Genomic DNA, 27732 nt, shown 5'->3' on the forward strand with positions numbered 1-27732 from the left:
TCAGAAAACAAAACCGGAACATTTACAGCCGGCTTGTTTCACGTCATCTCACAGAGAGCTTTAGTATTAAACTCAGACAGAGTCAAATGCCAGGGAATAAAAATAAGTTTTAAATCTAGTTTTAATGTTGGAATGCTGTTCCACAGTGTGGGGGCAAAAAATGTCTGAGTTTAACTCTAGATTGAGGGACAGTCTGAAACATCTGACGGTCTGATTGGAGGGACCTGGAGCATCACAGGGCTCTAAGAGGTCAGAGATGTAGGAAGGAGTTAAACCATGAATGACTAAACAAACAGGAGGATTTTGAAATCAATTCTGAATCTCAGAGAGAAGCTAAAACAGGTGGCTGTGAGGACCCAAGGAAAAGCTGCACAAGCAAGAGACAGTAAAGTCAATTGCAGTGTAGTCCAAATGAGAGGGATGCCTCTCAGATGGAAAAGCCTTAATTTTCCAATATGGAGCAGAGGGGTGGGGGTGTGTGCGCATATACAGTCAAATATTATACCAAGACTGATCAGCAAGCTCAGAAAAACATCCATCCAGTTTAATTCATGGTTGTAGAGGGGCTGAGCCAGTCAGAGCTAATAGAGAAAGACAACTATTCACACCTGTTAACGCTCACACATTTGAAGTGTGGGAAGAAGCAAGAATATCCACAAGGAAACTGAACACATGCAAGTCAACTTCAGGGGTCCGTTCTTCGTACCTCGCTAAGTAAGTTAGCTGGATTTGATTGTTGACGATTTCGCGTGATCTCCGAAGCTCATCCGGGACTTGCTGTCATAGCAACAGATCCGTAAGCGTAAACCTGCTCGGGAGCAGGCTCACTTTATGTAAACAGGATTAGATCGCGGCCACTCAGGTATGTCCGCTTCATGTATAAGAAAGCAACAGCGATATTTAACCACTGTTTTTCCATAAATAAATATTATCAATGTAACTAAAGATAATGGATTTGATTCTTTTATTGATTCCATACAGATACATACAGGTCATTTCCTAAAAAAAAAAAGGGAAATGTACTATTAATCATTCTATTTCATGTATTTGATTATTTCAGATGTAATTCATATTTTAGAGTTGTAATTGTAAATTACTTCGTGTAATCAAGATGAGAGACCACGGCTATAAAAGCGAAGGTGGATTTGGGAAGTCTGCCGCAGCCATGTCCTGTCCGTATACGCGAGCAGCCCATTGCGGAAGGTGCAAGATTGATAAGGAGAGTTCTCAGAATTCAGCGTATATTGCGGGATAGACAGGATCCTTTAGCTCAGCGCGACAGTGTGCTCATTGAGAGATATCGATTTTCCCGTGAGGATATTATTTACTTAACCAACTTGTTGACGAGGGGGTGCAGGACCACCACCTGTCTTTTGTTGCTCTGCCCTTTTCTTGGTTGCTGTTATAAACAAACAGATTATTTCAGGGACTCTTTTCAAGAGACTAAAAGCAATACAAGTGATAAATATTACCATTCTGTAGAATATTATATTTCACTTTTACTTGTTCCCATGTTCTAGTGGGCCCTGTTGTGGCTCTAATGTGAAAGAGGATATAATGTAATATAATATAATATGATATAATGTAATATAATATAATAAATTTACCCTACCGCCTACTGGTGTTGGCCAGAGGGGCCGATGGCGCGATATGGCAGCCTCGCTTCTGTCAGTCTGCCCCAGGGCAGCTGTGGCTACAACTGTAGCTGCTTCCACCAGTGTGTGAATGTGAGAGTGAATGAATAGTGGCATTGTAAAGCGCTTTGGGTGCCTTGAAAAGCGCTATATAAATCCAATCCATTATTATTTTTATTATTATTAAATGACTTACTAGTTTAATTTGTCAGCAACTTTCTGCCAGCCCTCTCTCCTTGCTTTTGCAGCCTTTGCAGTGTTCCCTTGCGTTTTAATTAAACTCTGAAACTCCTGAAATCCCTCAAGAGTTCTTGCTCTGCTGCCGAAAAATACTGAGCGCGCTCCTTCGACATTTTCGCGACCAAAGGGTTGCCGATCAATGTTTCTACTATCGATGCGTAGCCCCTGTTAAGCCACCCAGTGATCTCACATTACTTCATCCAGCTGTACTGATCGTCAACAACAGGTGTGTTCGCTCAAAGTTAGCGCGATGATTTGATCTTGGCTGTAGTAAGCGAGGTACGAAGAACGGACCCCAGTAAAGCCCCAGCTTATTGTTTTGACCCAAGGACCTTCTTGCTCCGAGGCAATAGTGATACACCAAATGAGGTTTTGAAAATACAAGTATCTGAAGAGCACACACTGTCAGTTTATACAGAATAGTCATTTATTGGATTCAAATGCAATTCCAGAAATGTGACTTTTACATTTAGAAGGCATTTGACAGTAGGGCCCACCTTCCTACTGATGCACAGCATCTCTGAAAAGCAGCAGTATCACATAAAAATGGCTGGTGTTTGACAGAACAAGTAAGAGTTTACAATGTTTTAGTTATATCAAGAACAAGTATCATTTTACAGCAAAAACCCCAGAATAATGAATACGCAAAACAAAAAAAAAAAAAAAAAAAAAAAAAAAAATCACACAATCGTGACGTCCTCGGAGGTTATCCGCCATCAGATCCTTCAGTCATACTGCAGTCGATATCCGTTTTGACCAAGCTTCGTCGCACAGCTTATTTGAGCTGTGGGTCAGCTGTAGTGGCAGACTCCATCATTGTGTCACTGTCCCTCAAGTCAGATTGGTCCACAATGATTAGGGGTCCCAACACAGAATTGTGACTCGGACCGTCTGATGCTGCAAGGAGAGTTGAATTCATGAGTGGTGAAGCACAGCCCGCTTCTTTAAATCAGATGTCATTTGAATCCCTTTGAAAGTACAGGTCTGATAGCATGCAGTCACATTAAAGACACATGAGGTTACCCCATTCAACACCCCTCCTGGACCGAGACTTGCAGCTCAAGTCACAGCAGTTACAGAGGGAGCTTCGGGATGGGTCATCAAGCAGCTCCCATCTGGAGATGGGGACAAAAAGAAAAGCAGTCATGTGGAGCATAACTTCCATATTCAGCAAGCAGTGTTCAGCCTGTTAAATGAAGAATTAAAACACAAAACCCTGTAGTTCAGCAGTATGAAATACAGTTAAGTACAATTTTGCTCAAGAACACTTGAACACTTTAAGTAAATCTCTTTTTTAAGAGTTCCGATGCTAAAAAGCTTATTAAATGAGTGTAACAGTAATGTCATTTCCATTTATCCAGAGACTGAGGAAAAAAGGTAAAAGACTTGTGAAGTACAAGTTGTTGAACTCAATAATCACCTGTTAGTTCCCTTTATATAATGACAGGCCTTCTTGCTTTCGGCAAAATTTTGAGGATCCCACACAGCCAGTTTACAGTGGATGTACACCTGAGGAACACAGGGCTCGAATTAAAGTTCCTTTAAATATTTATTCTTGAAAAAATTTAACCTGTTCTCACCTCTCTAAAACCAAAGTTGAAGGACTGGAGGTAGAGGATGATTGAAGACGAGTGGTACCGAGGCAGAAACATCGAATTTTCTTTTTTGCTTTCTAAAAGACACCTGGAGAAATTGGTAAGTCAGATTACCAATACGCATCGTTTCCACTACACTGAGTACAAAGTCTGAACAGTACTGGAACCCTACCCCTTGTTTCCAATGATTGGGTAAACCTGGCTGCCGGGCCGCAGCTCAGCTGTGGGGGCTGCGACACATTCCTCCATGAGCAACAGCAGTGGCTGATGAGACTTCTGCTCCACTGCTGCCCATATTGGCATGGGGGAGCCCAGAGGAATGATGTTCGTCTTTGCTATGCTTGATAGCTCCTCTGTGGAAAAGTAAATGCTAAGTAGTGTGCGTTTTAACACGTGCTTGTAATTTGGCATGGTGAGAAGTTACCATTGAGAAGTGCCATGTGGAAGACCAGCCTGCCGTGACCCTCGGAAACCACATATCCAGGGTTCACGAATCGGGGAATCCAATCCTTGGGTCTGAAATAAAAAAAATATTAAGAATGGCAAGATTCTACATTTCATACAATTTCAGTTTGAGAAAAAAATACAAGTGTCACAAACCTTCTGTAAACACATTCAATGGGATGCACAAAATCTGGAGGGTTTGGCTTTGTCTGTGGCCTGTAGCTCATTTCATTCTGATAGAATATGCGTTTTCCCTTTACCTGCAAGACGGGAAAGCAAACAAGTGATTAAATTAGAGCTCACAAGTGAGTGGAAGCTACTGAAGTTGCATCTCTCAGAGTACAGTACCATTTTAGTAAACTTGCACTCGGAAAACATATAGTTAAACTGTGCTTCCCCCTCTCCAGAGGGCAGAACCTTCCACTGAGATGCCATGCAGTTTCCAAGAAACAGTCGAGCTGCATACGGCACCAGCTCCGCATTCACCCTCCATGTCACCCTCACGGAGTTGTTTGCACAGACCACGTTGATGTCTGGAAAAATAAAACAAAATCACGGTCATCTTTTATGTGGACAGAAACACTTAAAAATATGCATTTGTGTCTATACGTCTGAAATCCTCCCCCAAAAAGAATATATATACCTGCATTGGCAACAGTCATTGCAAAAACAGCCAGGACAAGCAAATCTAGGTAGAGATGAGTCCCCATGACTAAACAATCCTGTACACATTGGGACCAACATGCTTTATGAACTTCTTGCTTAATGACCTCAACCATCAACACCTGTGTGAAAGCAGAGCCCACGAATCACAGACTCAGAGTGCTCTATGAGCTCATCACTGTGTGATCGGGTGGACCTTGAATGAGTGGTATCTTTACTTTTACATTTCTTTTTCTTACTACATTTGCTTGACAGAATTTAAGTTTAACGCATTTCCTTCCTCTTAATCAGCATCTTTCTTCATCATGAGAAAAGATTAATGTTAGACTTGTTTTTTCTAGTTATCTTTGGAAATGCCCAGTCTTACAGAAGAAAGTGACACGTGTCATATCATAGGCCACTGAAACTTAGAGTATTACTTTCCATAAAGCTTACAAACTCTATGTGGATCAGTAACTTGACAAGCTTATTTGAGTTTACTTTTGTTGACATGCATGCAAGACTTGGAAGAAATATCCTAGAAAGCATAAATCAGGTAAACTTACATGTGCACGTTTAGTTGGCAGTTGTCTAAAATTTTATTTTTGCACCAACAACATAATTCCCAAAGAAAGCTGAAAAGTTTTAGCACAGTGGGCAGTGTCCTTAATGAACAGCTAGAGCACAAGAGAAGAAGAGGGAGGACTAAAAGATTATCTACAGCTGGTATTCAGTACCTGAAAGTCATTTCCTTAGGAAGGGTGGCCGTCAACAAGCCATTCTTAAGGAAGGAAGAAAGGGGTGAGGTATACCAAATTGCTCAACAACTGGACTGAAAATCAATGAAACAGGTCTTGGAGTGATGAGTCATTCTGACTGGAATTATGGTCTGTATGTATGGAGGAGGTTAGGAGAGAGGTGAAATAGTGAGTGTCTATATGGTGGAGGCTCTGTCATTGTTTGGGTCAGTATTTCAGCCACTGCTGTTGGGGATCCTGACAAAACCATTAATGCAGAAAAGTGCCATCAGACTTTAATCCACCATGGGAAAACATCTGAATGGCAACAGTTTTATTTTTCAACACACACGCTGACAATGCAGTAAGAGCATATGTGAAGCAGTGTGGGATCACCATGACAGAGAATGGGACAAAAGGCAGGCGACATCCAGAGAAGAGCTTTGACTGTTCTTCAACTTAAAGGCTACCTGAAGAAATGACAAAAAAGCCGCCTAAGAGAGTTCAGACTGTGATAAAGAATAAAGATGGTCATACCAAATATTAACTTTCAAGCTCATTAGAATTGTACAAACTGTTTTTGCCTTATATTCTGCATTTATGTGTATTTTGTGTGCTTCAATAAATCACATTTTCCTGGGAAATTATGCGGAAATGACGAGTGATTCAAGACTTTTGCACATAAGGACTACTGTTTATATTTGTTCTTTTTGCAGTTCAAAATAAAGTATAGATGAGTACAATTCAGCTGTCGGAGGCAATATTTTTATATGATGTTGCATCACTACTGAAAATCGATTACATAAATCTATAATGGTATAGCTTTTTGGAAGTTTGCTTTTATTTAGCTGCCATGATTTTACTTACCAAAACTTTTGTACATATGGGGTATAATTCAAGCCGTACAAAAGTACATTCTTTTGTTCACGTGAAATCTGCCTGCGACTTTAGAAATAGATGTATTGAAATAACAGATATATTGAAATAACTGATCTTGTATTTAGAAGTTAATACGTCAGAGAGGAACAAAAATGCTGGTGTGTTGTGACGGCGTCATGTCCGGAATGTTAGCCCGTGACACAGGAAGTAAAGTCCGGTTAGCAGAAGAAGTAGATTGTTATTCGGCAATTTGCTGTTTAGTTCACCAAGCTGTTCATAAAATTTGTTAGTATTATTTTCTTCATTCAGCATGTTGATCAAAGTCAAGGTAAGAACATTACTTTCTTTGATTCTAGCCCGGGCTCCATGGGTGGTGTTCAGTCCCGTCTCTGTTTCTCGATATCCCGCTAATATCACAGAGCCGGTTCGCTCATTTATTTCAGGGCCTGGGGCAACAGAAAACCCAACTTACACCCGACATGCTGTGAAACAGATCAGTGTTAAGCACCCGATCATTCAAGTGAAACTGCTCTTTCTTCACTAAGTTGCTATTGTTTGACGTTTGCTAACACTCATCGTTGCTAACATCTAGTTTTGGTGACTGAAAACAGGTTAGCCCGTGCTGTACTACAACCAGTGAATACTTTATAGTTGTGACAAAGCAAAAAGGGCAAAAAATGTTTAGGGTTTACGCTACCGATGACACGAGACTTCATTGTGTACTTGCGACCGAAATGTTGACGTGTTTCTAAAGTTTAACAGAGTCTATAAACAGAGATATGGCGACTTGGCTAGTAGTGAAAATAATCAGTTTTTCCATTAACCGACACGGGCATCCTTTTCGAAACCGCTGTATGCAAATCCAGAGTTCAAATCATCTGGCAAAATTACATCAAATTTTGGATCAAAAATTTCCAAAAAAGTCCCAAGACATTTATTTTAACCGTAACTGTGTGACAGTGTTTATGTACAATAGTATAGTAGCTGAAATTCCCTGGCAGCTTGGCTCGAGCCCAGAGAAAATCCTTGGTGAATTCCTCCTTCTTCTTAACCATTTAGGATTGTGAAAGTTCAGTGTTTCTATAATCGTTTTGTTATGTTTCAGACTCTCACTGGAAAAGAAATAGAGATTGACATAGAGCCCACAGATAAGGTAACATCTTGTGATAAATAGTCCTTGTTATATGCAGCTGCTAGATTTTGTTGCTTAATCTCTTGTTTTTGCTCAAATCAAGGTGGAGCGGATTAAAGAAAGAGTGGAAGAGAAGGAAGGGATCCCACCGCAGCAACAGAGACTTATCTACAGTGGAAAACAGATGTGAGGCATTTTGCTCTGCAGCTATCTGCATATGATCTCCAGGTGTTCTCCTGCGAACTCTAATCATCTCCTGTGTTGTCTTGTGAACCTCAGGAATGATGAGAAGACGGCAGCAGACTACAAGATCCAGGGAGGCTCAGTGCTCCATCTTGTGTTGGCGCTAAGAGGAGGATCAACAAACCACAGTTGCTGCTTACCCCTGTCCTCCACGTCATGAGTCGCTGTCATCATGGGAAGCCGGCCGAGTGCCAACGCTTTAGGTGTCTGTCATCGTCTAACCATGTTTCAACGCAGAAATCTGAAATCCTCCGTTTCCAGGCCGACGGAAACGACAAAACAAAACAAAAATCAACCGGAAACATTAAAAAGAAAAAAGGACGTTCTAATTCCTTTGTACTTGTTTTTGAAATCCCACACTGGCTTTCTGAGTTTGACCAGTTAATGCAGGCACCCATGAAGAGACAGTTTGACAACACTGTGGTCTTTTTGCTTGTGAATAAATGATGAAGTTGATCTAAGTGTTGTCCTCTGATATATATACACACATATATATATACACACACACACTGAAATCAAGTCACAGCTGAGGATTCTGGAAACAGTTTTTAATTAGAAAATGACATGAAATTGAAGATTGAAAGACAATCCAAACTGCTGTCAAATGATTCCTTCTGTGTCTATAATTTAGTTAAGGTAGTGATACAAACAGTCTGGTAAAGACTCCAGTGAAATCCATGTAGAGCACCGTTGCTGACATCCAGTACGCGGAGTGGTTTTAAAAGGGGTTAAGATGAGTTATCAAAGTCATATGCTGGCTTTGTTTACAGTCATAAAACTCTTGTGCTTATACTTTGAATATCTAAAATATAGATTTTCCAGACAGCATCATGCGTGTTTTTCCTTTTGCGTCACCATACACTTACATCAGAAAATAACTCATTTTGGTAAACAACAGACAAAGAATAGCATTAAGGAAAATCCTTGTATGGGAGTGATTAAAAAAACAAAACAACTCAAAGTTAAATAATCTTGGCCTCAAAAGCTAAATATTACATTTTAAGAGAGGATGAAAGGCACAGGAATGGTTCAGGACATGGATATTGCTGATCAGGTGAATAAAGGGGGAAAAAAAAGATGAAGGACTCAAGGTTGTGTTTAAAAGCTTCCTTTCATCCAAATTTCATATATTTGCGTTTCCTAATAAAATGATGTGTATCTGATATAATAAATTAGTTGTAGTAGCTCATTAATTAGTGTTTGCCTCCTCTCAATCAGTGTAAAGACAAATTTATTAAAAGCATGCATAAACTGCTGTGTGTGTGTGTGTGTGTTGATCTGGTGGATGACTGACAGAAGCCCCTCAAAGTTTATATTACTGTGGAGTGAAACACTGAATACAATCAGCTGTAGCAGCTTGTAAACAAAAACCCTGAATGATATCTAATAGACAGTTGTCGATGCAACATTAAAAAAAAGTATTTTATGTTTTTCCATTTTGTACCTGCATATTCCAGTGTCCACTCCAATAATCTCCTTGATCTATTCCTGAGGAATGGACAGATGCAACTCCATACACGAGGCTTCTGAGAGAACCGTGTTTCTTACACATAGAAACAAGAGATCAGGGTAACCGAGGACCGGCAGTGTGTAGGGTGTGTCAGTAGAAAGGCTGCGTCAGAGAGAAACGACGCCCGCTCATTCACCCACAGACTGGTGTCTCAGTCCTGTTGCATTGATTGGCTGAGATCACTGACCGAGTCCAGGGAAGGAGTCGATCTGGACCGTATCCTGAACAGCTGATCCTTGGCTGGTGTAAGAGATGCGGAGCCTCATTTTTAGATTGACCTGAAAGGAGAAGCAGGACTTAGATACACACTACTACACTGAGCACTACGTCTCCTGTGATTAGAATACAATAAGCCTGACGTGGGGCACATATTGCAATGATCATGTCAAATACAAGATATTTGTTCAAGATGAGAAAACACCTCGTATTTTAGCATTGACACAGAAAGATTGCAGATACAGTCATGCAAAAAGTAAGTGCAACCACTGAACCTGTTGGCTTTTTGACAGAATTTAGGAAGCAAAAATTTGGATCTCTTTAAAAAGTGCCTGATATAAAAACACATTTTTGTTGTCGTGCTCATGATTTAAATGAAAAACACCTTCAGTAAATACACCTCTGCATTAATCACACCTAAAATGTGAAAAAAATGAATATGACCCAGTATTTCCAGATGAGTTGCCAGTAATTGGTTTCTCTTTAGGAAGTCACAGGTGAAACCTTTGTTTCGTAAACCTCTGACATGTCGGCTCTGGTTTTCTCTTTGTCCTTGAGAGTGAGCATGAGTATAAGAGCATAGGAGATTCTTTGAAATAAATCACATGACTATAAGGAAACTCATGTACAAATGGCATAGATGCGAGTAAACCCCAATTTGAAGTCCAATGAATATAAGGACAAAAATCAGGCCTTTTGAAACAACTTGCTCTGGAGAGAAAGTTGAAACAGGGTGCTGGAAATGTTATGGTTTGGAGTTTTTGCTTCTGGTTCCTGTCTTCTTGCACACACCATCCATCCATTCTCTTCTGATTATCCAATTCAAGGTCAGAGGGGGTTGGAACTATACCTGCTGTCAAAGACTGGGAAGTAAGGTGCACCCTGGACTGGTTGCCAGTCTGTTTCAGGGTTAATACAAAGGAACAAACAACCAATCACACTAGCATTCACACTCATACCGGCCAATTTACACTCACCAACTGCATGTCTTTGGCCTGTGGGAGGAACCCGGAGAAAATCCACACAAACACAGGGAGAACATGCAAACCCCACACAGCCTAGCTGGCCAGTGGATTCAAACCCAAGATGGCTGTGTTGTCACGTGACATTACAGGTGCTGCCCACTGAGAATCAAAAAGGTTCGCACCAAGCACACTTGATCTAAACTGATTGGAAGCTAAGCAAGGCCGGGCCTGTTTAGTCCTTTGATGTTCAAGGCTGATTAAAGCAAATCTGAGCCTCTGTCTAAAAGCCGTGAACGTTTTTAACATGATGAGCCCAAGCACACTGGCAAAGTCACTAAGGACTGCCTCAGGAAGAGGAATTGTAGCAGCTTAGGCAAGATAGAAATTCCACATTTGAATCATGTTGAAATGTTACAGGTGATTTGAAGCAAGCAGTACAAACCCTCAGATATTTTGGGAGCCGAAGGTGAATACCAGCTTTATTTGTGTGTGTGTTTACACCACCTTATTGGGGTTGTTGAGGACCACCATCTGGGTCACTTTAGCTGTGCCTCTTGCAGGAAGAGAGTCCCCGCTGGGGGCCTTCATGTGTAACTGGACACTCTGGAAGGAGGATCAAATGAAGCTTTGAAGTTGAAAGCACCCAAACCCACACACGTTGTTCAAATCCATTTGCTGCACTGGTGTTTACCAATGAGACGTGACAGGGGCTAAAAGTGACACCTATCAGTAGGGCTGTAGGGCAGGACATTAGAAATGCAGAGGTCCTGCTTCTAAAGGTTTTACTAAACAAGCTGCACAAAAAAAATCTCAGAGCCTCAGAAACAGTAATCTCACAGCAGCCACTGCGCTCCTGCTATAATCCGCACATACTGGTTAAATGTGTGGCAGACGGTGGCTCTTGAACAGCAGTTTAATCATCTATCAGTGAATGATTAGCAGGATTTTATTGCTGGTACTGATACAAACCTTGGGCACTGCAGCCTGCAGGGTGAAGCCTCTGATGTCTGACTCAGTGGAGTTGGAGGCGGTGAGTGTGACGGTCAGGCCTGAATCGGACTGTTTCTCACAACTCAGTGTTACAGTCACACCGTCCTTCTCATACACAGTCACTGTGGCAACTATGGAAAATACAGTGTAGAAGGCTGCATTAGCTTAAAATCAGTATTTAGCCACGGAGAGTGCATCAGTCCCTTAAAGAGCAAACTTCAATTCAACCCTATCCACCTGGTTTCTTCTAATTATCGTGACATTCCAGAGATTATCCAGTGACCCGATTCAACCAATTCTCTAGCTGTGTGCCTAAAAATCACGCCCTGTTTCCTGTTTCTGTAGTTCGTTGTGTGTATATGTGAAGGTCAGACCTGGCGTGATGGGAGTGGGCTCTAACCCTCCAAGCAGATCCAGGAGGTCTCCTCCAACAGTGTTGGGTGTGCTGACAGGAATGGGAGGAGCTGCGATGCCTAATGCCGGGCTGGGCTGCAGAGGCTGCTCAGAGCCACCCAGCAGGTCCAACAGATCACACACCTGAGAGACACCACAGAGGGGAGGAGATAATCCAGCTGACTGCACATTATTATTATATGCAAAAGACAGCTTAACAGAATAAACTTTATCTAAAAACAGCTCTGGAAAAATGTCCAAAATACTACGATAAACATGAAACTGGCTGAATGAATAAGACCCACCCATTTTGTTTCAATCCTTATTCTTAACACCCGACCACAGCTGTTAAACTTAGCTTTACTGGAATTTGATTTGCATAATAAAACAGACAAGAGAAAAGCCCGCAAACATACCAATATAGCAAAGGATCTGAGAACACAACCACTAATGTTCATAAAGCGTTGTGGAGTTAATGTGAAACCAATATTTTTAATCACAGCCCATTACAGAATGACAAGCTAAAATGAAGTAAAGCCTACCCTATCACATGTGCAATTTTATGTTAGCTTATTGCTTTGGTCAAGTATTAACTTAAGTTTGAAATCTAAACTAAAACAATAAATTCTCCAGAGGGGCGATCTCTCTAAAAAGGAGGTCAGACCCAGACACTGGGATTGATCTATTCAACAGGCTAAAGTGTGACCCTAACTGAATTTTTCCCATCACCTTGTACCTGGTTAGCAGGCTGCTGTGGCTCTCCTGGCTTGACTTTGACTGTTTGACTCTCCTTGATGGTCTCCCCGTTGGTGTGACCCTGTGAATTCTTTTCAATCACAGGCATCCTCTCAAGCACTGCTGCCCTGTGAAAAGAAGGACTATTTCAGCTCTTTTGGTCAGAAAAAAACATTTTTATTCAGTAAATTCCTCAGTGGTTATAATGACAATATATAAAAGGCCTAAAACAGCTCCACATCTCATTTTCTAGAAAATGTTGACCTAACCACTCCCTTCAGTACCTCATGTGGTCATATTTTTTGAAAAGAGCGTTGTATTCAACTGCCCTCTGCTGGAGCTCCACGTCTATACAGCTGCCGTAGATGCTGACGATGCTTCTGATTCGACTGTCGGGAGTAGAGTTATGAAGAGAAAGAGGCGCAGTTAGGGGATTCACAGGGTCACAGTCACTGTTTGCTGCTGCACAAGAGTTTCTTACTCCACATTCTCAGTGATGCGCGTGCTGAGTTTCATTGTAGCGGTCAGAGCAAAGCCCCTTGTTGACGGGGACGACATGTGGGACTGTAGCACTGTTTCCAAGACGTCCAGGACGTAGTCCTCTGTGACCTGAACAACAGACATGTAAGTGCAAGGTTTGACAGCTGGCAGCACATTTTTTAATCTAAAAAAGAAACGCAGTGCTCGTAATTTCAGCTGAATTTATTTATTTAGCAAACAGAGAAGATTATCAGAAGACACAGTCAGTAACTAAGTAATGTTGTACTAACACTTTTTTCAGTCTTTTTAGATCAGCGATGTTACACTTGCTACTGAAAAAGTTGTGGTCACTTGTTTTATTGCTATACAATAGAGACGTGTTACAAAACAGATCATCAGAGAGACACATGTCGGCATATGTGTCCCCGTACTGGCTGACTGACTCAAGCATTAGCCAGAGTCAAATGTCACCTGATAGGTTGACCTCTGTAACCACTTTACTGATGAGTTTATGAGGGAAATCACTTATTTTGGGACAAAATGAATGAAATATGAAGCCCATTTTGTAAATTTTGTTCATTCAAAGTATCCTTTGAGTAAAAAAATGCTTGTGCTCATTGGCTAATATGGTGCAATTGACAAGTTGTCCAGTGAGCGTGAGACTTTTCAGTCAGATCCATCCTTTACTCGTCACGTCTGGTTTTAAAGCACTGAAAACGCCGATCTTCAGGCTTTTATTTGAAAATTCACAAGCCACTTGATGTCACTGTGGCTACGTCCATGCAACAGTGCACAACAATGCAGTTTTACAGTGAAAAGTGCTTCATTAAAAAAATCAATGGACTTTATCAGCTTTTTTTCTGCATGTTGGAATGTGTGTAATTATGGGTTTATGAAGCATTTGATCAAGGAGATCTATTTTGAAGACAATCCAATGACATGAACTACTAAAATATTCAGGGGATGAATATTTAATGAGATTTGAACAAAAAAAAAAAAAGGCTCCTGTCATTATCACCATTGCTAATTTTCAGAAGAATTTCAAATTTGAATTTCTGCTAATGCTGCTCCTTCCTTCTTCCCTGCTTGTGCCGACTACCTATTTATTCCCAGCTCAGAGCTGTAGCTGTGACTGCAAATTACACTGTTATCTTTGTGCCGGAGAATTTTTACATGGAAAAACCTAAAAGATAACGTGTATTTAAAATGACATCATCTGACAAAAAATTTGGATTGCTAATTTATTGCAGCAGTGAGCAGCAGAGAGCAACAAGCATGAATTAAATAAAAACCTAAACCAGTGTTTGCTGTGCTCTGTGTACCTGCACAGGTTCGGTCTCCTGACATTCTCCTGTCAGCAGCAGGTCTCCATACTCTCCGATACACCAGCACGCCACCTGGACCAGAGGTTGCTGCACATACAAATATTACATAAATATTACAGAGCACATAAAATATGTGATGTTGCCAGACTGGCCTGCATTGCGGTTTGAAATATCATAGCCATTTTCCCCAGATGCTGGAAAAATAGGAAACAGTGCTGGGCTGCAGATACGTAAATACTCATCCAGCTTGGATCTGAAAATAAAGCCGTCTGCATCAGCCAATTTCAAACTGAAAGCAAAGCAGTAAAGCCAAAGCAGCTCTGTCTGACTCAGGACTATTACAGCCCTTTCTCTTAAGAGGGAAATTTATCAAAAAATTCTAATTAACTTTAAACTCTATGAACACACAAAATTATGACCATCTCTCATCAGTGAGGCTGTGGACTGAGACCCACTTTCACTGACTCAAGTCTGATCATTATCCTCATGTTTAACGACACCACATCTGCAGTCAGAGCTGCTTTTTTTTCACGAGTTTATTGTTTGATACGCTCAGACCGTAACGATTTTATATTATATATCAAACAGGAGACCAATTTCCGTGTTTGAATTCTCAGAATTCTGAAATGATCTTCTGAGAACAGAAACCATCCAGACTCACAGACCTGCGAGATGTCACTGAGCAGAGCCCGGTAGAGCTTGTGAACGGTGTAACAGTGGAGCTCTGAAGTGTTGGTAATGAGCTGAATCAGGTTGGGCACCGTTTCGTCTCTCACGTCGCCCCCTGCCTGGCAGAATGGGTATCAAACACAAAACACCATACTAGAAAATAAACAAAACAGCTAATTTGGGGGTAACCTACATTATTCCTTCAGAGACAACAACCTCCCTTATGGGGAGATTTTCATAGCAATAAATACACATTATGAACCTTTAATTCTTCCTAGTTATGCTCTTCCAAGCACTTTTTCTATCCTGCATCATTTTGTCTGCACAGGACTAGTTTACACTTAACTATTCTCTTAGATCGGTGTAACATTTAAAGCTTTGTTATCTAAAAGCTTGAGAGATGAGGTACACACAATCTAGAAGTCTAATGTATTAAAAACATATTTTAACACAATCATAATGCATTCACAAAGAGTTATGAAAGAGGACCCTGTAAAAGAGGCAGCATTTACCGTGGTGAGGACATGCAGGATGGTGTCAATGTGCCAGCGCTGGGAGGGAGCATACCTGACAGAGACAGAGACACACACAGCTAACTCAGTGGTACACACACACGCACACACACACACACACACACACACACACACACACACACACACACACACACACACACACACACACACACACACAATAATGTTTATTTGCTTAGCTACCGTCTCTCCTCAAGCATCCCCAGCTCTTTGCCATAGCCCTAAATCCATTTACAGCCTATGCCTCTATCAGCAACTTTTCCCCTTATCCTCCCATGCTATATTCTGTCTTCAGCACACATCGAAAAAGAGAAGTGCCTCAAGTTGTTGAATGATACACAGTAGAAACGCTGCAGGCTATTCAGTCGCGGTGGCACTTAGACAGGAATATCAGTGTATGTGGAGACGGACACTGAGAGAGAGATGGGTGCATACAGCGTAGACACAGGCACTTTTCTTGTTACAGCTTCAAGGCTTACACAGCTGCATAACCGCATTTTGTCATACGCATGAATATACAGTGTATGTGCTCGCATGCATGCAGTGGTGATGAAAAGCCTGTGAATCCATCAGATTTTTTTTTATAACTCTGGCTAAATGTGACATAAAAAATCATCAGGTTTTTAAAAGAAAGATGAAGAAAACGCATGACACAGGTAAGAAATGATCATATCTGGTTATGAACTTATTGAGATGAAATGAAGGTGAATAAGAAGCTTTCATTTAGTGGGAGTACAGTGACTTGTGAGTGGGCGTTCTGTTTATATTTAAAGATTGGAGATCCCTCACACTCTGATGTTCACACTCAAAGCACAAACAAAGGACTCTGGGATGACTTCTAACTCCACCAATCAACAGACAGACAAAAAGAGGAAATTAAAAATCAGTGCTCGCTCAAAATGAGGCCTGTAATAGTCAGGACGCAAGGCAGCAAGGACAAAAAGTCCCTGCTGCACATCTGCAGTGTACTACAGATCACCAAGACAAATGAGAAGGCTGCAGGTATGCTATGGTGGTGGTAGCATCATGGTTTGGGCTGGTCTTGGTAGGACTAGCCTTTAATTGTGGGTGGTTTGCAAAGAAAAACTGTCAGAACTTTTGTTTGTAAAATGCTATTAGGTCATGCAGCAGCACAATAACCCTCAGCACACAAGTAGTTCAACCATAGAATGGTTAAATAATATTGTTAATGTTTTTTTAAACAGCCAAGTCAAAGTCCTGAACACAATCTAAAAGAAAAGCTGGAGCTGAAGTGACCAGTTCATAAGTAAACCATCAACAATCCAGAGTTGAAGCTGTTTTGTATAAAGGAAGCAGCTAAAACGGACATTTAATAACAATTTTTCTGACCCCAGAGTGACCAGATATTATATTGTTGTCTCATTTGAAATATACAAACTTCTAAAGGGTTCACAAACCTTGAAGCAGCGCTGCAGATACACTTTGTGTATGAAGTATATTACACTGTCTTCTCTGCAGCATTTCACCTACCTTTCAGCAGCATTGAATATACCGCTGGCAGTTTGAGACCTGAGCTCAGGGGGGCAGGAGGAGAGGAAGCTGAGCAGTTCCTTCATCATAGAGCGGATGTTGGAGGCTGACACCAGAGCCAAAGAAAGCTCCAAAGCACGGCTGGATGGATCGGAAAAGAGAAACAACGCTGATAATGCTGGATATACAAGCTGATCCTTCTGTGCTGTTACAGCTCAGGTCAAAACGTTCTGAGCTGATAAGATGTTTGCTTGCTCAAACTCTCCGTGTCCATCAACATTTACAAGTTTGCTGAAAATCCCTTTAGCAACACTCTGATCTGTCTGTAACACAACTCACTGGTTGGATCAAAATACATGGAGGAACTCTTCAACTAGAAAACATATCACCAAGGAGAAATAGTCCCAGAGCAGCATTACAGTTTTGAGTATACAGACTGGATGTGCAAACTTTTCTGATATTAGTCAGCAAAATATGCTTTTTTTAACTACTATATACTAGAGATGGCACGATACCACTTTTTTATGTCCGATACCGATACCGATATCATAAATTTGGATATCTGCCGATACCGATATGAATCCGATATAGTGTTTTTTAATCAACAAAACTGTTTTTTAAATATCTTGCTGCATTTTGTATAAGTTCATACTCAAGTTTAAAACAACAACTACACTAAAGCTATTCTGTTATACCTGTATGCAAAAGAGAATATTTCATAGTTCAGCAATACTGATCAATCTAATAAACTTAAACCTACACCATCCTCCCTATTCTGGTATTTTAAAGAGTACTTAGCATAAATATTAAGCAACCTAACTAATAGGGTTCCAACTCCCAGCAACAACAAAAATAAATAAATAAAAAATAGGGAACCACCCCTCACACTCCACCTCATGATGCTTAATCGACGTAATCAACCTTAATTTGATGCAGTGTGAAAAAAAATGCACAGAAATCAATTATTTTTCAAGAAATATTAAATAGATTCAACAGCTTTCTTCAACAAAATTGCAGACTGCACAGATGGTACCTTCCTAAAGGAAAAAGTACTATAGCTTACTAGGGTATATTAGACTTAAAAGTTACTATATACAGTAATTGACTTCTATTCATTTTACATCAAATTAAAACTTTGGGTGTCAGATAATTAATTATTAAAAACAAGACATTTTAAATGAGAATAAGAAAGAAAAGTATGTCTTTGTGCCCCCTTTTCCCTGTTAATGCCCTATCGGCCCCCCCTGCTAGATCCGCCCCTGCACAGCTACCAGCGTCAGCTACTTAGAAAAAGATCCTCGAGTAGAAAGTAATATTAAATACATTCTAACAACAGCTGATCAAGCTTAAATGTGCTGCTGTTGTTCAGCTGCTGGTTTCCTCTTTCTGGTGCAAAGTGGGCCAAAAGCAAACAAGAGACACGGACTCGCGACAGAAAAGCCGATCAGCTGATCATTGATCAGTTTCATGATTAGGGTTGCCAACTCCCTGAAAAATAAATAAGGGACACCTCGTGGCCAGGGCCGGGCGACCCAGTTGTCTTCACCCTTCCCAGTGTGGTGAATTTTCTAGCTCTTTTTTTGTGTGTGAAATTATTTTTTTAACCATTTGACTTGAATTTGATTTAAGTAGATGTTTATTCTTTGTGATATGAACACATGTGAAACAAATGATCATTTAGCCATTTATTTTTAGCTCAAAATGACAACATTAACACAATAAAACAGGTCTCCTTCTTAAACAGAAGCCTGTCATGCTTAACTTTTGAGAATATAAGTAAATCTTTCTTTAAAAGAACTCTGTCCTGCTTAACTTAAAATAATAGAAAACAATAGAAAGAAAAACATTCTTGTAACAGTGCACATTTAGTGCATTTAGTACAATTGGCTTCAGTTGAGGTATTATTTCAGCTTTTCTAATGCTAATCAGCTGCTCCTGTTTGTAAACCCGCTTGTTCCCATGATTACGCATCTTAACTCATCATCATTATTCATCTATGTATTACTTTTATGTATTAGTCATCTATTTGTAATCATCTATCCTTGCAGTTGTTTATTACACAAAATAAATTATATTATCACACTTCTGGCCACATAGCGCTGATATTCACTGCACATATTAACTTTTTCCAGCCAGGTGTTTTCCTTTTCCCATTCTTCCCTTTCTCTGAGGGGAACAAACATTGCTGCTCTAATGCTGGGCTTACACTGTGCGGTTTTAGGCCCATTTTGAGCCGATTTTTGAGTGATCTTCATCGTGCGTCGTGTAGTATACGTGGGGTAACGAGAAGCGATTAACACCTCACGACCAGCTCCCGATCATCAATCGCTCGTGAGGGTCTCATCACAGCCGCTCACACTGCTCGCGCGCAAACACGTAAACGTTGGTGTAAAAGATGGAGCAGCACGGCTGTGCAGCGTGTGATCTGGACACAAGCGATGGAGGCACAACTTGTAGAACTTTTCAAAGCTCATCCGAGCCTTTTCGATGTGGCATCACAAAATTATCACGACCACAACAACCGTGAAAATAGTGGGATTTACACTGCTGCTCAATCACAGCTGCCTGATCAATGTTTTTCATTAGCAATTTAGCAAAGTTGATGGTGGTGGTGGTGTGTCTGTGTGAGTGTAATGCTGGGCTTACACTGTGCGATTTTTGGCCCATTTTGAACCGATTTTTGAGTCGTGCGACCGATTTGGCGATCGGCCCGATTTTGGCCTTCATCGTGCGTCGTGTAGTATACGTGGGGTAACGAGACGCGATTAACACCTCACGACCAGCTCCCGATCATCAATCGCTTGGTCGTGAGGGTGTCACCGCAGTTTGTCACACTGCGCACGCGCAAACACAAATGTCAGCGAAAAAGATGGAGCAGCACGGCTGTGCAGCATGTGATCTGGACACAAGCGATGGAGGCACAACTTGTAGAACTTTGGAAAGCTCATCCGAGCCATTTCGATGTGGCCTCACAAAATTATCACGACCACAACAACCATGAAAATAGTTGGATTTACATTGCTGCTCAATCACAGCTGCCTGATCAATGTTTTTCATTAGCAATTTAGCAAAGTTGATGGTGGTGGTGGTGTGTCTGTGTGAGTGAAAGACAGAGGGAGAGCGCGACAGATTTTCTGTTATAACCTTCATTTTATGGAGGCACAGTGTGAGTACTCAGGTCGCATCAGAGCATCGGGCCGTATAGTGTGAGACCTGCATCGTGACCTACCAACTTCTAACCCCTGCGAGTCAATCGTGCAGTTTGAGCAGGAGCTGAATAACGCGACTGAAAAAATCGCACAGTGTCTGCCCAGCTTTAGGTGTACTGTCGTCCGAGACTTGCACCGCAGTGTCGGCGTTTGTTTCCCTGTTGGCCATGCTTCTTGTTGTGGTCATCTGTTGTCTTCCGGTATTTTCTCCGTAAGCGACCTTTCCTCGACCAATGAGATGAGCGGTAATCTGAATTGTCATAAGTGTGCTGTCAGCTCATTGGTCACAAATCAGGAGAGGGGCTGGGAATAATGTTTTCAAACAAAGCGTTAATTCCATTAACATTTATAGACTACTTTTGATTCTCACTGTATTACGGGACAAAGTGCGTCCCTTATTAGCTCAATACGGGACGTGTACTTTTGTTTCGAAATACGGGACGATTCCGTTTTTTAAGGGACGGTTGGCAACCCTATTCATGATTGAAGTAGCAGCAAGAAGAGGCAGTCGCTCCATATATCGCTTGTTAAGCTTAACGCAGGAATGCTTTACAAACATTCAGAGATGGACTTACACACTTGCTTTACTTCTCTCAGGGATAACTTTGTCGGAGATGAAATGCCGGGTTGCTAGCGAAGCTCCAAATGCTATCCAGACCACCGACAGGTCCCGCATGCCACAGCCGCTCTATCACGTGATGCATACTGCTCCGAGTGCTAACGTTCTGAGGTGAGTTACAGCGTGTTGCAAGTTTTGTGAGGTGCTTTCGTGATATTTAATGGATCGGATTACATTTTTTATTTTTCTCCGATATCCGATCCAGTAATTTAGGTCAGTATCGGACCGATACCGATACGTAATATCGGATCGGTCCATCTCTACTATATACTAGTTTGCAATATATTAATATTAATTGTATATGAACATATATATTAATTATTTTGTTTTTCTTACAGCACAATAAAATCTGTTTGGCTACATGATGAAACTAGAGAAGGTAGTTAGCATCAAGCTTTAGTGTGAGGTTCAGACTGTTAGTGAGTAGCACAGTGGGAAGCTACACCTGCCAAAAATACAGAATGTTAATGTTGCCAGGTCAGTGGCACTGTTACGTCGTTTTATTGTTATTTCATCTATAAAAATCAATCACTACTTAATGTGAGCCAATTAAAAAGTATCAAAAACATAACAGGAAATCAAATACTTCTAGAATCATTTTAACAGAACATCTACAGATGTTGAACAGCTGTGCTAGGCAAAAAGAAAAAAAGAAAATCACCGCTTAACAGAAGCATCCTGGTCTTTCAGGCAGTCTACTATAGTCCCTCGGTGGCGCTGCACTGCATTGTGGTCTGTCCCAACAATCTTCTGAAGAGAGGTCATGGCGATATAGCTAAACAGACATACACGAAAGCCAAAAATAATGAATGTTTTGAAAGTTTTAAGTATCATTCTCTATTATAATGAAGCCGAATTCGCTACACCAGGGTCATCTAAAGTGACTGTGTGTGGAAACGCATCCAGTGGATAAATTATTAAAATGTGATTTCAAAAAATGTTCAACCTGACAATAAAGATCAACAACAAAAGAAAATCTTAATTTTCTCAGCTTGCAAGCATGAATAATTCATCACTTCACTTCAAATAACTCATGGACTGATCAAGTATTTATGTGGACGCAGGAGAGACGCTACCTAGTCAGGCAGGTCTTGCAGGAATAAACCTGTCACTCTGCAACAGAGAGATTCAGAGGACCTGAGGGTAGAAACTAGACAGACCTGTCTGCCCACAGGGCCCTTATGGGGACGAACCCAGAAAAAGATTGTAACACAATAAAACCCTCAGGAAACCGCAGCAGCGCCTGCTGGAAAATAACATGGTCTGAAATTGAGAGCTCAGCATGAGCAGTGAGCAGCGTGACCTTCTGGTGTGGCTGTAGAGTAATGGCTCTAGAGAAAGTAATTAGTCAGCTCAGACGATAAGAGCCTGTTGGGAGATTTCGCTCTTTGGCTGTAGTGAGTTTTCCATTAGCCTGAAAAGGTGAAATCACCCTGAGAGATAAGTAAGGGAGAAGGAATGCATACAGGGGAGGATTAGACAGGGAAGAGGAACAAAGATCTGAGGAAAATAGAACTAACCGAATGTTTCTGTCATTGTTCAGAAGAAATCTTCCCAGAATGTTCACGGCCAGAACCTGCAGCATGAGTAAAGGGAAGTGTATGTCTATGAATTAATAATTTGATCAGTCAGCAATATGTTCAATGTATTCACATCACTAAACACAGTCTCTTACTCTGAGGCCACTCTCTGACTTGATGTCCAGCACAGTGAGAACAGTCTCATACAACACAGCATTGCCCACAGTCTTTGTACTGTCTGTGTTGGTCGCCACCTGTATGGTAAACACAAACAGGCAGACACACAGCTAGTACAGTGCCAATTAGATAAGAGTATAGTTAAAAACTAGGGTATTTTTAACTACAATTATCAGATAAACAAAGACGACAGCTACATATCTGAAAACGTGTCTGCACTGGTAGCTCTTTAACTCTTCACCCTGTGAAGCTGAACTGAGCAGTTTCTGTCAAGTTTCCGACCGACTTATAGAACAAAATGACTGAGTTTGCATCAGACGTTAGTGAGGGTGGTCTCTGCCTACGCAGCTACCTTTGAAAAAACACTAGAAACTACTCTAATGCTTATCAAACCACGTCTTTACTGATATATACGGGGGTACCAAATTCATTAATAAAGGTAGAGGAGGCGTCAACGGGCGCTGTCTTTATGGAGGAAAGAGTTAAAAAAAAACTGCTCTGCAGAAAGGCCAGATTTTGGGTTGCAGCTTTTCTCAAGAATTAGTCACACATGCAACATGAGTGAGTGACTAATGCCATTTGCCACAGGAAACCATAGATATTAATAAATAAAATAGTTACACATGCTTCAACTCTATCTCTATGAGAAACAGTTTCAGTTTTGAGAAGAACTTTCTGGCTGGCTCTCATGTATCATAAAAATGCATTTCAGGTAAACTTTCAGGGTCATGTAAACAACAGGAGACAGGTGACTGGTCAAATGAAATGTTTGCTCATTCTGAAATGGCTGACATGTGGAAACTTTTTTTCAGATCTGACTGATGTGAACTGAGCCAAAGAAAAGCTTTTTTTGGTGAACGTGAACACTATACCTGAGCTAGGAGGTCGTTCATGGCATCGCTCGCTGCTTCATTGTTGCGACCAAGGATTCTCAGCAACCTTAAGATGCGTACCTGTGTTTGGAGACGCGACAGAAGGAACACGTGGATGGGAGGTGATTTTGGGAGGTGACAATAATCTAGTGTTTGTATTAGTAACACAGAATTAAACTACATTAATTGAAGATTTCGAGCCATGAAGCAGCACATAGTAGTAAAAATAAGTCCTGCTAGCCGACTCTGACTTTACACAAAGTGTAGCTGGGATGTGCAAGGGGTTAGTGGAATGAAATCCGACCTGTAGGAAGGGATCGCTGATTCCTGCCACATCGTGGTCTGGAGAATAACCCGAAATGACGAGACCTTTCATGATCTGAACCAGATCTGGTACCGTCTGGAATACACACAGCACAACCACATTGCGACACACATGTAGGAATACAGACAACATCTGATCAAGAGTAATCTGTGTGTGTGTGTGTGTCCCTCATACCTTCCTGAAGCGCTCAAGTGTTTCTGAGTTCCGCTCACACAGCTCAGTAATGAGCACCACAGCGCCGTGTACGACGCCTGAAGACAAATGAAAACCAAAAACAATAAGAAATAAACTGAAAATAGTATTCACAGCATGACGAGTTCACTGTGTACATCATAAAAGTATATTATTAACCGTGGTTCTTCTCAGTGAGCAGCGAGCGAGCGGCTTTGGTAAAGAGCTCTCCCAGATCGTGGACTTTTCTCACGATGTGAACAGCGCACAAAGCAGCCTGAAAGAACAGCGGAACAAGTCATCAGCAGCGTTACATCACACGTCCACTAAGCACATGACGGTGGGATGTTACAAGTTTTACAGCTCATGAAGGATTTGAAGTCCTATAGGGAACAGTACGCATCCTAAAAAGTTGTACTACGTCACACTAGATGATTATGATGAATATTTAACAATCAACCTGCACAAATGGATCCTACATACATAATACATTATCCCTGACATTAACATGCTTAGGTCAGTGTTTTGAGTATAACATACAGCTTGCCAAATCACACACAACACAATACAGATTTGCTTTTAAACTGCCACCTCACTGGTAGTAATATTAATATTGGTAAAAGCTGCTGGATGAATAATTGATTCCTCGCAGAAGTCCTCACCTTCTTTTTAATGTAGGAGTTGGAAGCTCGGAGCAGCCTGTCAATCTCTGGCGCCAGATCCCTGCACATCTCAGCTGACCCCATGCAGGCTAGTGTGCAGAGAGCTAGAGACTGTATGTACTGGTTACTGTTTGACAGATCACTGAAAAACACAAAAAGATAAAAATATTCAGTGTTTTATTTAAATCATCATTATTTCAGTAAACCTTCCAAGATGTACAATTACACATTAAGGAATCTGTCATTAACTGCACCACCTTATATGAATGACAACAGCATCGAGTTTGGGTTATTCTTACTTCTTAATAGAGTTGGTGATGAGCAGGCTGGCGTCCTGCTTCTCATCCAGCAGCATCATGGCTCCCAGGTATCCTACGCGTTTTTCACTGTAGCGCGGGCTAGCAATCATCCGAACGCACTCCATCTAGTATGAACAGCAAAAGCTCTTTTAAAAGTGAAAGTGAAGTAATGCCCCCGGGAAAGTTCCCTACCATTTAACCACTCAACTGGAGGTCAGTCTCAGCTCCAGAGCAGCAGGGAGGGCCTCAGTGGCCCAGTTCCAGTGTCCACCCTCGTAGACACGAGGGCTTTCGCAGACTTTGCTTGAGGGCATTAACAACAATTCACAGTGCTCTAGTAACGGTAAAAGTACAAGCTTAACAAAGCACATACCAGCAACATTGCTAGCAATACAAGGGAGCATTTCCGTGCCTAACTTCACTGTGTGCTCATTCCTTGTAAGATGCACGTGCTGGACATTACGACTTCACGGCTGATATGGTGTGACGAAGTGAGCCCAGACCCTCCAGCTACTGTGACGGCTTCTCACCTCCCCTGGCTCATTTAACCCGAAGAAACCCCATGACAGGCATTAGCCAAATCCCCTCACCTGACCAAAGTGAGCTGGGTAGCCCAGCATGTGCACGTAGAGCAGCTTGGCCAGGTTGTGCGATCGCCCTCCGTTGTCGGCTTGTCTGAACTGTGCCCGGATGGCCGCGCACTCCCTCTGAATGACCCCCCGCTCCTCACACTGCGTCCTGGCTGACCTGATGGCCCGGATCATCTCCTGCAGGGGCACTGATGGAGACATGGCTGTGTGTGTGTGTGTGTGTGTGTGGGTGTGTGTGGGAGGGTAGGTGGGTGGGGGTGAATGGTGAGATGTGTTAGTATGCGTTGTTTTGTGAAGGAAAGAGCATGATATGTTATTAACAGAAAACAAGAGTGTCACAACACTACATATGATTTCATTTCCTGTAACAACATCTCCAGGCGTTTATTAAAGCCGTCACTACACCGCAGGACGTAGTAAAAAACACTCAGATGGGCTAATTCAAAAACAACTTAAACAACAGCTAGTGTTTTCCTTTCTTTTTTTCTTTGGTGACAGGCTGATGGAGCACAAATAAACAGAAAGTTACTGTCATCTACCAATACTTTTATGAATTAGACTTGGGGAAATATACTTAAATGAACAGGCTAACTAACAAAATTAGCATGACTCTTCCGTGGTCGGTAATGCATGTCAGAGAAACGAGCCAGAGGCTAGCGCACTGACCGATCCGAGCTAACCTTGCAGATGCTGTCAAGCCTGGCATGGAGGAAAGAGTCGAGCTACTGAGCTAGCCACGCTAGCATAACAGTCTGCTTGTGTGTGTGTTTTAAAGCGCCAAAATAACAACATACCTCTACAGTTCACAGAGTTGCCAGGTTTTGAAAAGTAAAGCCGTTCAACCGACGCCCCTCCAATACACGTCGGCAGTCAGTTGGTTGGAAACCCAATTACTGTATCCATACAGTTAGCGTTAAAATAGCAGGAGTTAACATTGTATTTCCTGTCACAACTTTCAAATTAAAGGTCAATTTGATAGTTATAACAAAAACAGTGAAACAAAATTAAATAGCACTTGAAACACAGTTAAATAAATACATATTTAATAATCCTATCAGTAATGAAGTGAGAAGAATGTCTTAAAGCTATTGTATATTTGAACTTTTAATCAATTAAAAAAAAAAAAAAACTATTTTCTAGCACAAACTCACACGCACACGTGACATACAATAGAGATTTTACCTCTATATATCTCTGTTTATCTCTATATAAATCTCCATAAAAGTATAAATCACCTCGAGAACATATGCAGTCTCATCATCAACCATCAATTCTATTTAAAAGGGTTTTGTTTTTCACCGTTTTGTTTTTTGGGGTTGTTTTTTTGTTTTTGTTTTTTTTTTGTATTTTTAAAGAAAGTCCCAAAATTCGCAATGTTACAAACGACACACAGGATCCGGTTACAACATGCAAACTTTAGCAAACAGCCAGTTTATAACACAAATGTCAGACTGCCAAATACACCAAGTACGCCACTGACTTACATGCAGGCACAGGTCACCAAAAAGCTGTAGACTGGATCTAGGTCTGGATAAAAGACAATCAAGCTGAAAATTACACGCGAATAATAACATATGTCAGCTTCTGGCTCATCAAAAAAAATCAAACAAAAACAAACAAACAAACAAACAAACAAAAGGCATGCAGTATTTGAATGGGGCATGGGATCAAGCTTTTATTGTGAAGGCAGAAGTACTTTTCCTCTTTAGCTTCGATGATGTGACATTTGACCCACCTCAGCTTACCGTACCTGTCCACTACTTCCGCAATTTGATCAGTCATTGTGGGTGGACTCCACCTAGTCTACGTCAGGCGTTTCAACAGGTGGATGAAACATTGATGAGAATGTGCAGCAGGCAGAGCAATACAAATGGCGTGCAGCGTGTGCTATAAAGACTTAACAGAGACTTTATGAAGACATCAGCACATCCCATTTTCAAGCACCATCAAAATGTGATAATTATTCAAGTTTTATTAACATACATCAAATTTACAAGATGAAAAAAAAGGAAAATCGTCTATAATGTGGCAGAAAATATATACATGTAATAAAATAATTATAAAGTGCAAAGACTTGTTTTTGTTACTATAGTGGGGTGATAGTGCCAGCACATAATGCTATAAACAATACATTGTTTCACACACCCTCACAGGGACACAAGGGAGAAGTTTAAAAATGTTAAGGTAAAAGAAAAAAAATGGCACTGAATATGCATAAAGATGATATTGCGCCATTCAGTGTAGCAAAAGAGCTCTGGACTAAGCCTTTTGACGCCAGCAGTGCAGAACACTATGAGGTGTTTCCTCTTTCTAGGAATTATCTTCCAGGAATGATTTCTTCACACCAATGTGTTTACAGTTGTGTCAAAAAGTTAGGACACAATTTGTGTTTGTGACTCTTTTTATGTGTTTCTACATAAAAATAGTTTCTAGTGATG

At 41.1% G+C, this 27732-nt stretch overlaps 3 protein-coding genes and 1 long non-coding RNA gene across 5 annotated transcripts; 2 read left to right on the forward strand and 2 right to left on the reverse strand.

Moving 5' to 3' along the window:
• Positions 1 to 2524: 2524 nt before the first annotated feature.
• LOC146648649 (zona pellucida sperm-binding protein 3-like) lies at positions 2525 to 5018 on the reverse strand. The gene is made up of 9 exons (XM_085389274.1): positions 4557 to 5018; positions 4262 to 4446; positions 4070 to 4173; positions 3894 to 3985; positions 3642 to 3822; positions 3455 to 3557; positions 3295 to 3383; positions 2898 to 2989; positions 2525 to 2771 (listed from the first exon to the last, which is right to left on the reverse strand). The coding sequence occupies exons 1-9, from the start codon at positions 4690 to 4692 to the stop codon at positions 2650 to 2652; spliced, it is 1104 nt and encodes a 367-aa protein (XP_085245400.1). The 5' UTR covers positions 4693 to 5018; the 3' UTR covers positions 2525 to 2649.
• A 1323-nt stretch (positions 5019 to 6341) lies between these two features.
• Positions 6342 to 8002, forward strand: nedd8l (NEDD8 ubiquitin like modifier, like). Its single transcript, XM_085388227.1, has 4 exons — positions 6342 to 6499; positions 7277 to 7324; positions 7407 to 7489; positions 7583 to 8002. Exons 1-4 carry the CDS (start codon positions 6482 to 6484, stop codon positions 7704 to 7706), a joined length of 273 nt encoding a protein of 90 aa, XP_085244353.1. The 5' UTR covers positions 6342 to 6481; the 3' UTR covers positions 7707 to 8002.
• Positions 7745 to 27240, reverse strand: ap1g2 (adaptor related protein complex 1 subunit gamma 2). Its single transcript, XM_085388226.1, has 22 exons — positions 26089 to 27240; positions 25295 to 25497; positions 24705 to 24829; positions 24406 to 24547; positions 23924 to 24020; positions 23747 to 23823; positions 23552 to 23647; positions 23248 to 23328; positions 22354 to 22452; positions 22199 to 22254; positions 21340 to 21453; positions 16851 to 16991; positions 15342 to 15396; positions 14826 to 14948; positions 14158 to 14247; positions 12837 to 12964; positions 12640 to 12744; positions 12357 to 12483; positions 11602 to 11764; positions 11207 to 11358; positions 10742 to 10840; positions 7745 to 9334 (listed from the first exon to the last, which is right to left on the reverse strand). Exons 2-22 carry the CDS (start codon positions 25493 to 25495, stop codon positions 9236 to 9238), a joined length of 2370 nt encoding a protein of 789 aa, XP_085244352.1. The 5' UTR covers positions 25496 to 25497; positions 26089 to 27240; the 3' UTR covers positions 7745 to 9235.
• LOC146648652 (uncharacterized) lies at positions 20652 to 25286 on the forward strand. 2 transcript variants are annotated; one of them, XR_014908390.1, is made up of 3 exons: positions 20652 to 20789; positions 23188 to 23382; positions 25148 to 25286. It is a non-coding gene; the product is annotated as an uncharacterized LOC146648652 (long non-coding RNA). The 2 variants fall into 2 exon arrangements; XR_014908391.1 differs by having other exon boundaries at positions 23188 to 23369.
• Positions 27241 to 27732: the final 492 nt, after the last annotated feature.

The sequence above is a fragment of the Rhamphochromis longiceps genome, linkage group LG18, assembly GCF_057381845.1.
Source record: "Rhamphochromis longiceps isolate RC_006_pf linkage group LG18, R_longiceps_female_GT1.1, whole genome shotgun sequence".
Lineage (NCBI taxonomy): Eukaryota > Metazoa > Chordata > Actinopteri > Cichliformes > Cichlidae > Rhamphochromis > Rhamphochromis longiceps.

Excerpts from the sequence above, each read along its gene's own strand:
- nedd8l (XM_085388227.1), top strand. Across the intron at positions 7,325-7,406 it reads ACATAGAGCCCACAGATAAG|GTGGAGCGGATTAAAGAAAG; the intron begins GTAACATCTTGT and ends GCTCAAATCAAG. Across the intron at positions 7,490-7,582 it reads ATCTACAGTGGAAAACAGAT|GAATGATGAGAAGACGGCAG; the intron begins GTGAGGCATTTT and ends TGTGAACCTCAG.
- ap1g2 (XM_085388226.1), bottom strand. The coding sequence starts at position 25,495 with ATGTCTCCATCAGTGCCCCTGCAGGAGATGATCCGGGCCATCAGGTCA. Across the intron at positions 23,648-23,746 it reads CACTTGAGCGCTTCAGGAAG|ACGGTACCAGATCTGGTTCA; the intron begins GTATGAGGGACA and ends TGTGTATTCCAG. Across the intron at positions 12,484-12,639 it reads AAAAAATATGACCACATGAG|GGCAGCAGTGCTTGAGAGGA; the intron begins GTACTGAAGGGA and ends TTCTTTTCACAG.
- LOC146648649 (XM_085389274.1), bottom strand. The coding sequence starts at position 4,692 with ATGGTTGAGGTCATTAAGCAAGAAGTTCATAAAGCATGTTGGTCCCAA. Across the intron at positions 3,986-4,069 it reads ATTGAATGTGTTTACAGAAG|ACCCAAGGATTGGATTCCCC; the intron begins GTTTGTGACACT and ends TTTTTATTTCAG. Across the intron at positions 3,384-3,454 it reads TCAACTTTGGTTTTAGAGAG|GTGTACATCCACTGTAAACT; the intron begins GTGAGAACAGGT and ends TGTGTTCCTCAG.